Here is a 17,091-nt window from a genome sequence, read left to right on the forward strand (position 1 = left end):
AGAAAGCCTGGCCCGGACAGGAGAAGGAAAAGAGCTATACTTGGTGGCACAGGCCTTCTGGAGCCACGGGCTGCTGGGCATGGCAGCAGAAGAATCATTACCTTTTTAGAGCATTTCATGTGAGACAAAAGATAAATTACTAGTGAAGGGTCAGAGAACTCTCTTACTCCCGAAACTGCTGGGGGAAGGGTAAGGCAAAAGCCATCTTCTTCTGAAAACCGGCTTGTCCCTAAAACAGGAAAACGTCCATTGCTGCTGGGGAAGAAGGAGAAGAGAAATTCTTGGTCCTTGGACACATCCTACACTGATACCAAGCAGAGGTCTAGTGTCGCATGGTGGCGGCGGGTAGCCCTCCTATGACCGAAATCAACCACAAATAAGAGGAAGTCTGCCTGCCTGGGGGAGGAAGGGGGTTGCTGCTAAAATGCCCCAACACCTGAGGCACAGGGCCTGCCTAAGACTGAAGGTGGGCTCCAGGGATCTTCTGGGGCTGGTGACCTACAGAAGGTTTCCTGCCTATTTCCGTCTCACCATCCACTTGTTTCATTCATCTCAGAAACACAGTACTTTGAAATTAATTTCTCCACTGATGATCACAGACTATGTAAATATCTGGCAACACTCTACCAGGCCTTCCGAAAGATTGTCTCTCACTGAAATGTGCTAATAAGTGGAAAGAAACTCATGTATTTACAGCAGGTCTCATTACTCACCTGTGTTTACATGCACCATGGCATGTGAATCGATCAGTATTTTTTAAGTCTATTTTAAGGACTGTTTATATATCAAGTAATTATATTAAATATAAATATCTAAGACACACTGGTTCATTATTTTTTCTGGTCTTTGTCTGAAAGTGAATATTTTACCAAAGCTCTTGCAGTAACTTTTCAGGACTGAGAGACTATCGATTTGTATAAGTGCAAGAGGTTTACTAAGACTATCAAACAGTATTCCCAAAGCAAAATAAATAAGCCTTTGATAAATGGCAAGCTATTTGTGATTTCACTTTTGCTGACAGGGTTTCAATATTTCAACATTTAAAAAGGTTTCTTAATACAAAAGAAGCCCAGACCATTTTAATAAAACAGAGAATTTGATTCCCTTTGCTTATTGATGTGAAGATGATACTTTTAACAGGAATAAACAATTAAAAGGTCAGCATCGATTAATAGAACCATATTATTTCCAATCATCTTAAAGTATATTTGCAAAAAGTACATAAGGAAGGACCAAAAATATTTGATTCACAAAATAATTATAGCTTGACTTTATTTCTTAGATCTACAACATAAATGTCACCATCATAAATATGTGTATATGTGTATACACACATATAAATAGAGTGTTTTAAATGGCTCCTGTATTGTACATAGTAGAATCTTAACAGTAATTAAAATTATATTTTGGTTTCAGAATCAAATAAAACTAGTTTTCAAAAACATTGTCTTTGACATTATGTCAAAGATAAAGATAAATGCAAAGAGAGAATGGACTTTTGTGAAATGACCAACTGATCACACACAAATGTTAGAAAAGCAATAAAGAACTTCCAGAGAAGGGTGCAAACATAGTGGTCCTATTTTGTAATTGGTATGGGGCATATTTACCTTACTAAGATATTTATATATTATCTTATATTTATTTTATGTCTCAGGAAATATATAATATGCAGTAAGTGTAAGTTCAGTTCAAATTATAGAATGGTCCTATTACACCGCTGTCCCCATATTTATATACTGAGTGACATTCAGGCAATTTCTCCCCTGGGGGACAGTCACTGGCAGCAGCACTAACTCCTACAAAGAAAAAACCTGACTTTTCCTTTCATCAACAATAACACTAATCCCTGATCAACTTTAAGGACACTTACATAAACAAAATAGGATGAAAATAGTCATTTCTTTGTCTTATGATGCCTGAGAGAAAATAAAAATTAGTCTATAAAAACTGGGTATTTTTGGAACAAGGAGATGTTTAATTTCATCAAAAGCCCACACAAAATTAAAAAGGTAAAGGGAAAAAGTCCTTGCAAACGTAAACAGGACATACAATAGAAAAAATATTAGTAACATGATTATAGAAGTATAGAATTCATTAGATTTGCTAAACAGAAAAACTGCCTTTGATTTTCTTCCCCCAAACCTTATAATAAATAACATAGTCATTTGTGGAATAAATTAGAGAAGTAAAATTCTAACATTTTAATCTTAAAAATATTTAAACCATATTAACAAAGTTTACATAAGTACAAGCATCTTTCATTCTGTCTTTTTTCTATCCGAGGTACTATTTGCCATATTTTTAAACAAAGTTCAAAATTTTAAAACAAAGTTTAACCACAGTGATTGAAAGGAGGAGCTGGTTTTGAATTATTTGTTTGATAGAATAATGTTTTTGAGCAATTTTATGACAATATAAATGTCTCAACCTGTATCTACTGTGTTTCTAAAAGATTATTCAGAAAAGCACTATGAATTATGTTTTGTGAAGCTTTCTTTTATATTGACTATATTATGTCCACTAGGCGGCACTCTTGTAATCCACAATACTACATTTCTTTTATTGGGGGGAAGGGGTGGCACAGATATAACTATAATGAAATTCCACATGTTGGAAATTAATATTATTTCAACAGAGAAAATGACTTTATTTCAAATGAACAATATAGTGTCCATTTTTTTCAAAGTGGTCTCAAATGCTCAATTTTATACATTACTGACATTAGTTTAAGATAGACCAAATAGATACTAGGAAAAGATGGAAGGATGACTGCTAAAATGTATGTTTCACTCAGGAAATATTTTTATATAGGCATCTGTTAATAGAAATGCATTCATTTACCTATTTTAAAATCATTTATCACTTGTAACTTTCTATTAGATTTTCTTATTACTTTAATCCAACATTTCAGCTTGATTATAATAATGGTCTCAATAATGAGCCAAAAAAAACAAAGTGCTAAAAATATAAAATGAAGGGTTTCGTTCTTATCTTGTTTTGCTTAAGCTTAAATCATTTTGTAAATTTTAAATTCACTATTCTTTCCAATTTTCCTCACCTGCACAAACATTTCCCTTGCTCAGGTCACAACTATCCTTATCATTTTGTGATGCTCACTCACTTTTTTCCTAGTCAAAAGAAGTAAGCATTACTTCTCCCTGCAGACAATAACTATGCCATTTCTTTTCTGACCAGTAGAGTAAAGTTATTCAATGGACTGTATATTTCCAAAGTCCAAAACAAGTATTCCATTTTCTGAAATACATTATGTGACCTGAGCAATAAACACTACCTTTACTTACACTCATTTTCTTCCCAGAGCCTAGTGAATTCCCATAAAGGAAAGTATGTCATAAACATAATACTATAAACTACACTTCAGAATCCATCATCGTTCATTAGGATCATCATTTATTATGTTTAGGAGTTAAGTAATTTAGAGAATCTAAATTTTTATCTTTTCTTATAAATTTTACAGAAACTTCATCTGCAACATTTTAAAATATGAGATTTATTATCTGTAAGACATAAGCCATCTGATTGCTCATATTTCTTTAAGGTACTACATACTTGGATTTTGCTTAAATCCCCACTGAACCAAAACATGGCTTTGAAATGTCTTCTTTGCAAGTCTTTACATGCCAAAAAGGTTCATATTAGTTCTGAGTATATTTTTTAAAGATGAGAGTACATTATTCATCAATTATAGAGTTCACAGGTGTTGTGCTATATTCCACAAATCCATTAGAGTGATTTATAAACCATTAAATACATAAGGGCTCAAAAAGAGAACAAAGTTTCATTTTAAGTGCACGTATCATCTTGTATAATGGGAAAAAATGGAAAATCTCATAGATCATATTTTATGGTGAAAACATCTTCCTTATTTGGGAAATCAAATTATAACTATTTATTCATCTCTCAAACTATTAGTCTATATGCGACCGCATATTAAAAAAAACCGGAATAAATGTCCACTAATTTAATAGTATTTAGTCTTATTAATAGCAATTATGACTATTAAACATCTTTCTATTTGTAAACACTGTATGTGGGTTAAAGCCTTGACTGCATTCCAAATGTGGGATTTATCAACAAGACATACTGCTTTATATCATATTACAAATGGAAAAATAACCTTCCATTCATAATTTCTGACATTGCATTTGCATAATTAATCAAATAGGTTGAAAATCTGAGTGGATTGTTTGCCCCAGACATGAAATAGTTAAGACTACTATGTATACCAGGGTTTTAATAGGACTTAACAATAAAACGCTTCAATCCTCTACTTTCACTGGATTTGGTCGTGGTGGTTTTGCCTTGCTTAGGGCCATCCATCTGTTAATGTTGACTTGCAGGACAGCTAATCTCTCCTGCTTGTTCTCTAGTCCAGTCGATGTGTGTGTGAGTGTGTATATTTCTCGTGCAGATATTCAGATACGTTCACATTATAATTGCTGGAATAAGCCAAGAATAGTGCAGTATCTTAGATCTGTATAAATTTTGTACATTGTTTTAAGGAATTTCTTATTCTTACAAAAGAAAATTCTAATAAATATTTTAAATTAAATATGTTAAAACACAGTTTCAGATGACAAACCTAATGGTCTAAAAATTCTGTTCTAATGTAAAATTGATGAACAGTTAGTACATAGGATTAAAACTGTTCTGCACCATGACCAGTGGCAGTATTCTCGCTGGACCCAACTGGCCCTGTTTTCAATAAAACCAGAGGAGGATCCTTTCCCTGGAGTCCTGTTAGGCTGGGGCTGCTGTTGGAACTGTCATCTTCACACAAAAGAGAAAAGGTTTGGGTTTTACAAATGTGAAGCCTAATTGGGAGAGCTTCATGGCAGTACCCCTGACATTTATTTAAGACTCATCAACAAAACAGGAAATAACCATACTAATTAGCAGACCAGCACACAAATGACTATTTGTTGGGGGTGTATTATAGATTCACAATCTATTCCAGAGATAAGCTAAGTAATGGAACAGGGCCTTATATATACTTTTAGATGTCTGTTATTTTCCATAGTACCCAGATTATGAAACAGCATATCTAAATATTTTAGATTAACAATATCTAAATATTTAAAAATGCATTATTGGAATTTAAATGACCAAAAACAGATTGACAAGCCTAGTCAGAAACTGATGTTGTAAAGTGAACTTCTTTATACAGCTGAATCTGACTTCTCAAATGATAATCAAATGGGTAGGCACGGGAAGAGTCAAGTTTGTGGTCTTTATTTAGATAACATTACTGACAATAAAACAACATATAAGCTTATAAACTTACTTATAAATCAAGGGATTTTCTGGTAAAACAAACTGTTAATTTCTTTTCAAATCATACGGTGGGATCCAACACCCACCCTACTTAGACTGAAATGGATAATTTGGGGGTCCACTCTATAGAGGATCGCTAGTGCTCAGGCAGTAGTTACCAGGAAAGAAGAAAGTCAGTTGATGCCACTGCTTTAAAAGACCTGATGCTCAATGTGTCTGTGTATACATGAATAGCTACCCACCATTGAGTGTCTATTATGTAGCAGATATTTTATATATATTATCTATACTGCCTACAGCAACCCAGGAAAATGACATGCACTGTTAATGCCATATTGCAAACGTAGCAACAAGGTTTAGAGACATTACATTTTGCTCAATGCTAAATACTAGAACCTTTTGCACAGTCAAGGTCTGTCTGGCTCTAAATTTCATGCCCTCGTATCCAATTGCCCTTCCTCCACAGACAGTCTGCTCCACGTGAATACACTGCAGTATGACGGTTAAGGAGTTAAGTTCTACAATCAGCCTGTCTGATTTTGAATCCAATCTCTGGTTTGTTATCTGCAAAACTCTGGGTACATTTTTAATTCCTCTGTCCCCTGTTCTGATAAGTAGGGATAAAAGTTCCCATTCTAATTGGAATATTGGGAGTTTTAAATGGGTAAAGCAATATACCTAAACATACTCAGATAGTCTCACTGTAATCAAGGAGCTCTCTTCTTTCCATGTTTTCCAAGGTTGTTTTAATGTACTTCTGCATGATTTCAATTTTATAAAAACTGAGGTTTGAAAAATTGTCATATGAACAGCAAAACTGTCTATGCCAACAAATCCCATAGGTCCCTACAGAATTTTGTTTTTAGATAATGGAATTTACCATAAGGAAAACCTTTTAAGAGAGTTTGGTTATTTGGAGAATCAAAAATAAAATGGGGCCCAGAGCATAACTCCTTTTGATGAAAGCAGTTTTAACATTAAAAAAGTGATGCTACTCTTTTATCTCGGTGGGCATTATAGAAGGAAGAAAATGTACTCTAAGTTTATCTCCACTTGTAGCCTTTTTTTTTTAAGGGCACATCTGAGCTAAGGCCACAGCCAAGAAACTAAGCTGTTTTTAAGAGTGATATTAATGAACTTAAGCATTTCAAATAATAGAAAATGCACAGATGAAATCAAATAAAGAAAACCAAACATGTGCCTTCTGGAACAGAGATCCCTGACTCTACTAGGTACTTCCATGAGACTCTGAGCTCTTGGGACACTGAATTCATCCCTCTGGATTCACAATATCTAACCCTATTTCTGTTTCCTTAGTGGCTGTGCACCTATGGAGCATCTTTTCCTTTTTTTAATCTTTGTGCATTATATCATATGTACCAGTATTTTTCTCTTCCTTTCGGCTGCTAAGCAAAGCAGTAGACTATGGCTGCTCCCTCTTGATCTCCTTGCCTGAAGGGCAAAAGTGAAAGTCTCATTCAGGTAGACTGACCTTTAAACTTACAAAGTTTCCAAAGATCGAGTCACCAGGCATTTCCAAGTATGGATAGTTTACAAAATGCATTTTTGCCAAGTAACATTATAAGACAATCAGAAATAGTATACATCTTTGAATACACTGTCTCAGCTCTTAAAAGTCCTTCTCTGAAAACTGCTGACCCTTTTCCAACCTTCTCAATCTACCAGTCACCTGAGGTCCTTGGGAATAGGGTACTTTTCCTGCTTCTCTGGCTAGAGTTGACTGAACCAAAGATCAATGCCAGACCCAAGTGGACTGATGAATTTTCCACAAGAAATATGGATTCTGGAACAGCAGGCCATTTCTAGTGGTTGCTTGAACTGAGGGACTGCAAGCTCTGTGTCAGGGATACAGAAGCAGAGAATGTCAGTCCACAGAATGCACAATGAGTAAACATGCAGAGGGCAGGCCAGGTGCCACTGAGAGAAAAAGACAGAGATGGCAGGAGAGGGCGGCAGCTGATTTTCTTCCCTGACTTTTCTACTTCTAACCCTACCAGAGGCCTAAGAGCATTCCCGCACTTGGATGTCCTAAGATACCCTTATATTCTAAAAATAAGTGCTACCATTTCGCCTTACACACTTATGTGAGTTTGATAATGCTATAAAATTAAAGAAACAATCCAAATCAGGGATTGGATGACAATTTCAATTTGAATGTACCATGCTCTACTTTCACAAATAAGCTTCTAGCCACAAATTGGCTATCACTTCAGAGCACTAACTTTCAATTCAAAGAATTGATATTAGGATTATAAGAAAATATGGATTCTGGTAGCTTGGGGAAAAAAAATTAAGGGCAAGAAATAGCAAGGAAAATACTGCAAGGTCAAAAATTTAGCCTTTTGATAAGTGCACATGCGAATCTAAAAATTAAACAATCAAACCTCCACTACAGAAAAACATAAGCAAAACATTAAATTATAATCAATATGATTAGGTCAAAATGATTGGAAATATGAACTAGAAAAACTTAGCTGTTAAAATGCATACACACAGATATAATATATGCCTAGTTATTTAATGCGACAGATGTATACAAAGAAACAGTTACTGGATATACATGTTGCCTGAAATCCAGGTATTTATCATCCCAAAAGTTCTGCAGGCCCACTATTAGCATCTGCATAATAATTCCAAATATGCTGGTTTAAGAAATTCCTATATAACGTGTAGGAAAATAATATTAGGGATTTTAATAGAATAAGCCTGACTCCTCTTGATTCTTGATAAAGTCATAATTTCTGCTATGTTCATCTGAAAACTACAAAATGATCATTACTGAATATAGATAACTGAGTTAATCACATTATTGTAACTGGTAGCCCTGCGCATTCAATAAAAGTATATAATGAATGCAACCTATTACACGACAGGATTTTCGGTAATGTAATACATTTTTCACTATCAGAACTTATGTCTAAGGAATTAGCAAAAAAAACCAAAAAGAGAAATGAGTAATGCATTTTATAATTAATATAAATAATTTACGTTACCATAGAAATATTATGCCATGTTAAGCGAATGGGAAGATTTTAAAATTTAAATATAAGGAGGTGATAATATTTTTCTTAACTGTAACATTTAGGAAAGGCGCTTTTTCAATTTAAATATTTTCTGTTCCTCTTAAAGCATCCTGTGGTAACAAAGACCCTGCATTTTTTTCACATAAAAATCTTTTCATCAAGCTAAATATAATTCACATGCACCAACATTTAGGCAGTACATATTCTACAAAAAATTTTAAGATGTTAAGACTTAAAAACAACTGACCACATTAGTGAAGAGGGGAAAAACAGAGAAATCAGTAGCAAATTCAAAATTACTTTACAAGTTAATAAATATTTGCTAGTTAATGGTAGTGTCCAGAAAGAGATTCTACACCATGGAATAATTATTTGACTAAAGGGCTTATTTTTGGTCATACTGTCAGCATTCACCACCAATATGCAGCAATTAAGTAACTGTAATATGAAAATTCCAGCTTTATAAAATGGATAAAATAGAGAAGGTACTTAAAATGATACAAAAAATATTTCCATGGCGGTAGAAACAGATAACTCTCATATCTAGAACTGTTCATGGCACGTAATGGGTGCTGAAAAATTGAATGAATGGATTTTCTTTACGAAGGCCTGGGGTTTAGTACAGCCTCTCTGTCCCTCTCCCCTTCTTCAAGACACAGGAAGGCACTTTTTCCTTGTGACCATTCATACTCCTGCTTGTGCCTGGGTATTTACAGAGAAGCAAAGTGAGCATTAGCGAAGGGTCTAATTCTGTTCCGCCACTAACGGGCTACGAGGCTTAAAGCAAGTGATGACCATTCCGGCCATCAAGTTCCCCCACTGTGGGTGCAGTGACTGTAATAAAAAGCTTTGCAGCCTCTTCCAGTCTTTCATTGTTAAACTATAATCCACTCCAGAATTCTTTATGAGTTCATTTTCTCAGGCTACTTAAAATATGACTTGTTCTCCCCGAACTTTATTTGGTTAAAACCTTTAGAAGTGCACCTGCCATGTAAACACAGACAGACAGAGTGATGATTCTAAATGCTTTCTGACTTGAGGATAATATTTTAGTAGCATTAATATATGAGCAGTAGTTCTACTAAAATAAAATATCTAACCTTGGAAAAAGACACATATATAATACTTCATTTCCTAATTTGCATGGATTATTTTAATGGTAAACTTCCAATGAATGGATTTCACTTTATTTTTGTAGTGAAGGTACTCTCGCATGATTTTCTGTTCATCATGTGTATTCGCACTCTACAGCAAGAGCACGTTTAATTGTCTGTCTGCTTTCACTGACCTGTGAGCTGTTTAAGGACATGCCTTAATAAATATGTAGAGTCTGATATCTGGAACATTTGCTTCCTGGTCCCACTGCAGCCAGTCCAGATGTCACCTACTCCCCTTCTTAACCATAATTGCAGGTTTTCTTCTTATAAGATAAAAAATTAATGGACCCAAAACCGTCCCTAAAGAATTCACTGCATTATATAATTTCACGGTGTAGTGCACTCAGGGTAAACGACCTTACCTGGGAAAGCTTACACTTTTCTAGATTTCCTCCCTTTTCACCATGTAATGTGTAAACTGGTGTATATTGTACTGAACCAGAACAGGTCCCATAATCGTCTTCATTTTCCTACACATGAAAAAATAAACAAGTAATTACTTTACTTCTTTTGATACCTAAAATTATCTGATTAACATACAGAGTACCTGTTACAGATGCAAATTAAAAAATAACACTTCAGCTACAAGTTTAAAGAACCTATTTAGGAAGAAAATACATTTTCTATATATATGAACTACTAATTTCCAAAATAACTTCTATTTTGAATAATTTCAATTAACACCTATAAGATAATTTTCTCTATATCACTAAACTGGAAGTTTTAAGTTGTGTTTTTCCTCCAAAACATAACAACTGATAGGAAAAAGGTGTAATGTGTTATCAAATCAAACATGCACACTTACCCACACATAAATATTCATACACATGTAATATTCATAGATTCAAATACACATCCTCATATACAATGTTACATAAATTAAAAACACACTTCCATTTAAAGTAACTACTATTGGAAAGATCCAATAAACCAAACGATGTCATTCCTGACTTTAATTCTACACCCAAATTTATCTTTAAAAAAAATTCTCAGCTTTAAACATGAAGTTCAATTGTTATATCAAGGCAATCAACTTTATGAAAACATACATCCTGTTAAAGTATCTTTGAAGATCTCTGTAGTCCTGTGATAAAATATGCTAACAATAAAGAGATTATTCAGTGGATGCATATAGAATGGCAGATAGTTGCCAGAGGGCTTGTTATAAAAAATGCATTCTTGAATAAAAGGCTAAGCATATTTCAAAAGTCATTAAAAACATAAATCTCATGTGATTTGTAAAGTATAAACTTCAAACTAATGTGAGAATCAAGGTAGAATGAAACGAAGAATATGACGTACCTTGTGTTTTAGCTTACTCTTTACTTCCTTTATTCCCTGCTTTGCATGATTTTTTGCCTAGGAAATGACAATACAAGTATCTGGCTCAGTATGATACTATTACCAGTAAAAGAATTAAATACAAAAGATCACATTTAGTAAAAACTGTTAACTGCATTATGTAGCTAAAGAACAATTTATAATCTAAAGGCTGTTTTCAGGAACTCCACACGGTGCACTATCTAATATTTCAATCAGTTAGTGAAAATGTGATTAGTCTCTATTCGCATACCATTATCATACAGATGTTAACATTTAGCCTATTTTTGTCCAGTCTAGACATTGTGACAAACTGGGGGAGAAGAAGAAAATACATCAGAGCAGTAGATTACTTCAGCAAATGTTCAGACACGAGGAAACTCAGGCAATTTGTGAAGTTTTTATCAAAGTGCTTTTACAGGCAGAAACAGATTTTTATTATCAGAGACATCCTAATGATAAGGTTATCCATACCTAGTTTATCGGGCAAAAATTAAAAGTCATTTAACAATTTAAAAGCTACCTTCATATACCACAGGGAATCTGACTCCAGCATTTGAGCCTCTCAGGTCCTGCAGTGGTTCCTGTGGGGTATAACTGAACCAAAGGCAACTGGGGTTTTCATAAAAGCCTTAGCCTTTGTTTCACTGGAAATTCTCACTCCCAGCAGTCAGAGTGAAAAAAGTAGTATTTCCTAAGTATATGACTGTGTGCTGGGTACTTAACATGTATTATCTCATTTAGTCATCATAACCCTATGAACTGAGTACAATTGTAATTCCACAAATAAGGAACGTGACTCAGAAGGGACACATCTTCATAGCCTAAATGTAAGGCCAGGTCTATTAATTTAAAAATCCAACTTTATCCCACTTGAGAGGCAAAGGAGGAACTCAGCTTTTTAAAATATATCAGCTGAACTTATGCCTGCCCCCAAAGAAGGCATTTTGGCCTCATTCCACAGACATGGAAATTGAGGGGATACAGACTCAAGACTTTCCAGCTCCAAAGTCCTGGCTCCTACTTATTAAACATTCTGATTTTTCCAAGCTCCTTCTAGAAGAGTCTTTTCCAAGCTCCTTGAGGGGAAGGATCTCTCCTATTAGTATCTGTGGTACCAGCACAGTATTTGACACATAGTAGCTTCTCAAAAAAATGTTTCAATGGGTGGGCCATGGTGGCTTAGCAGGCAAGAATGCTCGCCTGCCACGCCAGAGGACCCGGGTTCGATTCCCAGTGTCTGCCCATGTTAAAAAAAAAAAAAAGTTTCAAACTGAACTATACAATTACCTCTTTATTGTAAATAAACATAGTATACACAGTAAAGATGATCCAAAAAGCCAAATAACACTAGATTATATTTCCAAGAATCTTTAGAATAACACATTTTCACACTCATTGCTTCATTTGTAAAGCCAAAGCATTTATTTAAAGGGTCCTTTATTAATCCCTGCATTTCAGTCAAGTAAAAATACAAAATCACCAAGAAAAAATTCTCCTGTTCTCATTTTCTAGAATACATACCCATTTTGTTCACATTTAGACTAAATTCCAATTTACTTAAATATCCTGTCTTCTCTCAAAATCCACCTAATTCACACAAATCTTTTCCTATGCCTCTCAGTTTGTAAGGCTGAATCTTGTGTGAGTCTCTTCCACGGCTCTGTAATTTGTGTACTGATCCATTTAAATGTCTGCTGCCCTACCTCCTCCTCTGGTCTTTTTCAGAGTATAACTGAAGATGGGGTACAGGTTCTCTTTATCCTTTTCAATGTACCAGGTTGAAACTTAACATACACAAGTATTACTAATACAAATTGAAACTTCAATATTTAAGTATTCTCTACAGAAAGGCACCAAACAAATGGCTATGGCTAAAAATTTACAATGCAAAGAACTAATAAGAAAGTTGACCTAGAAACCTTTTAGTCAAAGCAAATATGCATTTCACTTTGCTGTTATTCTCAGATTTATGAGAAAGCATGTGTGTCAACACTAGTTTTCTTTAAGGACCCTATAAGCATAGAAAAAATTTCCTAAGTATAAGACAGAATCATTATTTACTTCAAGAAATACATATTCAGTACTTCTATAGTATGTTCAAAATACAGAGCAAGTAATAGAGATATAAATAAAAAAGAAGGGAGAGAATCTCGCATACGTTAACTAACTGCTGCCTACAATGTCTTCAAAAAATTTGTAGAATGAATGAAACAGAGGTAAAAACATGGGTTACACTTTTAAAAAATTACAATTTATAGAAGATCAAAAGTTAGGAATTTTGTTCATGGCAATTTGTAGTCAAAAAGATGAGTTTTAGGTACAACTATGAATGTCACCAGCTGAGTTACAGATTTTGCCCAAGCTTCTTGATTCATGTAGGACTTGATTTCAAAGTAAATGATAAACATGATTAAATATATTCTTAAATTGCCTGAAATCAATTCAGCGCATAATCTTCTAAAGAGCAGAATTTTTTATGTGAACACATTTTTTTCCTGCCTTGCAGGGAGTGATGCCAAATAAAATACTCTATTGATCTGAGAATATTTAAAATGAAATTTTAAATAACATTTGAGGTTTTGAACATGTTTGCTTATCTCTGTGTTTTTCTGGAATAGGAATGAAATTAAGGGGGAAAAAAACCCACATATTCAGCAAAACCATGCAACTTCTTTAAGCCTGAAGAAAACTTCAAGTATTCACTCCACTTGACTATGAAAAGTTTTACTTAACCATGAAAAGTTTTTAGAATTTTAAATGAATGTGAGAAACAAAGCTCATCCTTAGATTTTTTACATAGCAGCTGTGTGCTACAACATTGTGAAAAATTAGAATCACTCCAAATATTGTTAAAATAAACCAAGTAGTATTAGAGATAGTGATCCATTTAGAGACGTTTCCTAAGCATAGTCATTGAACGAATGGCAAAGGCTGACATTTCTAAGGAAAATTACTACCTTTTCTTGTTTTTTCTTTATGATAATGTTTCAAATAGTCCAGGATTTTGGCAATGCATTTTAAAACGAACTGTGTAGATTAGTTTCCCTACTAAAAAACGTATCTTTGACAAAGATTTTTTAAAAAGGGAAATGGTAGCTACATATCGTTAAAATTATAAGTTAAGAACATAAGTTCTGAACATACTAGAATATATTATTCTATTATTAATTGAAGCATGTCAAATTATTTAGTGAGAAAGCATTTAAAGATGAACTCTTACAAAATCAAAATTACTGCCCTGAATATTTTTTAAAACAGAATACATATGCCCCACTGTATTAAAAAAATCTTTATTGAAAACCAACCTAGTGTATCATGCATTTGGTGCAAAAGTAGAAGTTCTGGCTCCTCCCTTGAGAAGCTACTAGTCTAGTATTAGAAATAAACATGTAGGGACAAACCAAATGCAAAACAGAGAAATGTCTACTGATTGTACAGGGACACAGAAGGAGGTACAGGAATTCTCTTTCAGTGGGGTTTGGAAAATGTGTGAATTAAATCTTATAGGATGAACTGGTATTTACAGTGTGGGTAAAAGCCAAGAAATGATGCTCTGAGTAGTAGGAATGGCTTGGACAAGAAGAGAGAGGCAGAAGAGAACACTTTGCATTCATTCAACGAGCAGCTCAGTATCTTGAGAGATATGGAATGGGAGCAGATGTAACTGGAAACAGGAGAAGCTAGGTCTTGAAGGGTATTAAAAAGATTTCTATTTTACTTTATTATTTATTTATTTTTGTTATTATTATTCTACTATAAGCCACAGAGAATCACTGAAGACTTTCAATTGTGGAAAATCAACACATCTTGAGGGAAGAGATCTTGCTATATTTTCAATTTTTTTCTACTTGAGTCTTGAGAACATAATGAGAATTAAAAATGTGTTCTTGAATGAAAGAATCAACTATTAAAAATGATACTACAGGGCGGTGCGACGGTGGCTCAGCAGGCAGAATTCTCACCTGCCATGCCGGAAACCCGGGTTCGATTCCTGGTGCCTGCCCATGCTCCCCTACAAAAAATGATACTACATTGTTGACTGTTTCAATTTGCAGGCACAATCATGCTGACACTTTTCAAACCAAATGAAGTGCCATTTTTAGATTTCTGAAGGAAATATCTCCTCTTTACAATGAGAAATTTTATTAATTGAATTCCCTTTGGTCAATATTAATTCTAAACTAAAAAAAAATAAGCTTCCTTGAAAGAAAACAGAAAAAATTCTGAATTTACACATCTATCTACTAGAAAAATGTTATATAATATTAGCATTAGAATATTGAAATATCAGAAGAAAACAACTTACAAATTTATATGCTGTCCGTACAGCAGGAGTTGCTTTGGTCACCGCTGTATTGAATAATGCACCTCCTTTCTGCAAAGGAAACAGAAACATATTTCAGAAAAATGTTGGCCAATACTATCTTGAAGACAAAGCACTGGGTTAATTTCTTTTTTTTCCGTTAATTAATTAAAAAAAAAAAAGAGTTTTACCCACAAGTAAAAAGTGCTACAAAATGATTTCATGTTTAGTGTCTTCATAGTTTTAATATATTACAGTCATTTCAAGAAAAAATTCTTTTAGTTGGTATAATATGTCACTTAAAATCATCTCATCTCTGCAGTTTAGGCAGACTTGAGCAATATAAATGTATATTTGTAGCTTCATAGCAAAGAAATTCAGTCTTCATCAACTGTCTTATTGTTAGGCAATTAAGCCTCTTATTCTGTGGGAGAGTTTTTATATATTAAAAAATCATTAACACAACCATTCTATCAGAAATTATGAAATTCCCATCAAATCCTACTGCTTCACCTAATTTCTTGCTCTGTAATGTATACTGTACTATATTACACTAAAGGTGACACTGAAATCTTGCTTTTCATATCAAGCTATTATATCTGCATAAACGTTTTCCATTTTAGAATTGTATTTATGAATATCAACAAACTATCAACATAAAAATTACAATCTTAAAAACTGTTAGAAAAGATGCAAGTATTTAAAATATTGCAAAGGCACACTATAAGTATAAACAACATACTTTTCTTGAACATTTTTTCTTATATATTAGAGTGAAGAAGAAACTTTGAAGACTTATTACTACCTTGACAGTATGCACCCATTGTTGATATGATCTTGGGTTCCCTGAAATAAACAAAAATAAGATGCCAAAAATATTTTATCAAAACAGATCCTTAAACCAAAACTCATTAACAACTAGTCTTTCCAGGATTTTGGTAGGCAAATTTTATTTATCTGCGATGTTGTAAAAGAACAACGGGATCATTAGGACCAATTAAAATTTAAGAGTAGACAAGCACCTTTTCTTCACTCACATATGAAGCTAATAAATGTAAACATTTTGTCTTCTTTCATTTTAGTATTAAACTCATCAGGAAAAATATAACTTCTTTCAAAATAAAAAAATTCCTCTGCCTTTCAAGTGGATTTTCAGTTTTATGTCTGTATTGGTTTTTTGTTTTGTTTTTTTGCATGGGCAGGCACTGGGAATTGAACCTGTTTCTCCAGCATGGCAGGTGAGAATTCTGCCACTGAGCCACCATTTCACCACCCCATATTGTTTTTTAATGGTCCATCTCCTTTATACATTTAGGCTCATTTTTAAAACAGCTGTTCATAAAAACACGTAAAAAAATGAAGCTCGACTTATACCTCACACCAAATACAAAAATTAATTCAAGGGCAGTGCAACGGTGGCTTAGTGGCAGAATTCTCATTTGCCACGCCGGAGACCCAGGTTCAATTCCTGGTCCCTGCCTATGTAAAAAAAAAAATTAATAAAAATAAAAATTAATTCAAAATTCAAGGACCTAGGGCAGGCCACGATGGCTCAGCAGGCATTCTCACCTGCCATGCCAGAGACCTGGGTTCGATTCCTAGTGCCAGCCCATGCAAAAAATAAATAAATGAATAAATAAATAATTCAAAGACCTAATATAAACACTAAAACCAAAAAAATTCTTTGAAGATAATATGGGGCAAATCTTCATGACTTGGATTTGGCAGTGATTCTTATATATGACACCAAAAGGGCAGTCAGCAAAAGAAAAAAATAGATAAAATGGACTTGGCCAAAATTAAAACTTTTTGTTCAACAAAGACCATTATTATCAAGAAAGTGAAAACACAACCTACATAAAAGTAGAAAATATTTGCAAATCTTATATATGATAAGGGCTTAATATCCACAATATATAAAGAACTATTACAACTGAACAACAAAAACAACCCAATTTAAAAAATA

The 17,091-nt window shown here is 33.8% G+C and overlaps 1 protein-coding gene across 7 annotated transcripts in view; it reads right to left on the reverse strand.

Annotated features, from left to right (window-relative positions):
* DENND1B (DENN domain containing 1B) overlaps nucleotides 1-17,091 on the reverse strand; it is a 283,782-nt gene that overhangs the window by 16,693 nt on the left and 249,998 nt on the right. For all 7 annotated transcript variants that reach the window (XM_077157317.1, XM_077157322.1, XM_077157319.1 and 4 more), the window contains 4 exons: nucleotides 15,931-15,971; nucleotides 15,129-15,197; nucleotides 10,802-10,858; nucleotides 9,862-9,969 (listed from right to left, as the gene is read on the reverse strand). In XM_077157317.1, the coding sequence (XP_077013432.1) occupies nucleotides 9,862-9,969; nucleotides 10,802-10,858; nucleotides 15,129-15,197; nucleotides 15,931-15,971 (275 nt within the window). The remainder of the gene's footprint in view (nucleotides 1-9,861; nucleotides 9,970-10,801; nucleotides 10,859-15,128; nucleotides 15,198-15,930; nucleotides 15,972-17,091) is intronic.

Source organism: Tamandua tetradactyla, chromosome 4 (assembly GCF_023851605.1).
Source record: "Tamandua tetradactyla isolate mTamTet1 chromosome 4, mTamTet1.pri, whole genome shotgun sequence".
Lineage (NCBI taxonomy): Eukaryota > Metazoa > Chordata > Mammalia > Pilosa > Myrmecophagidae > Tamandua > Tamandua tetradactyla.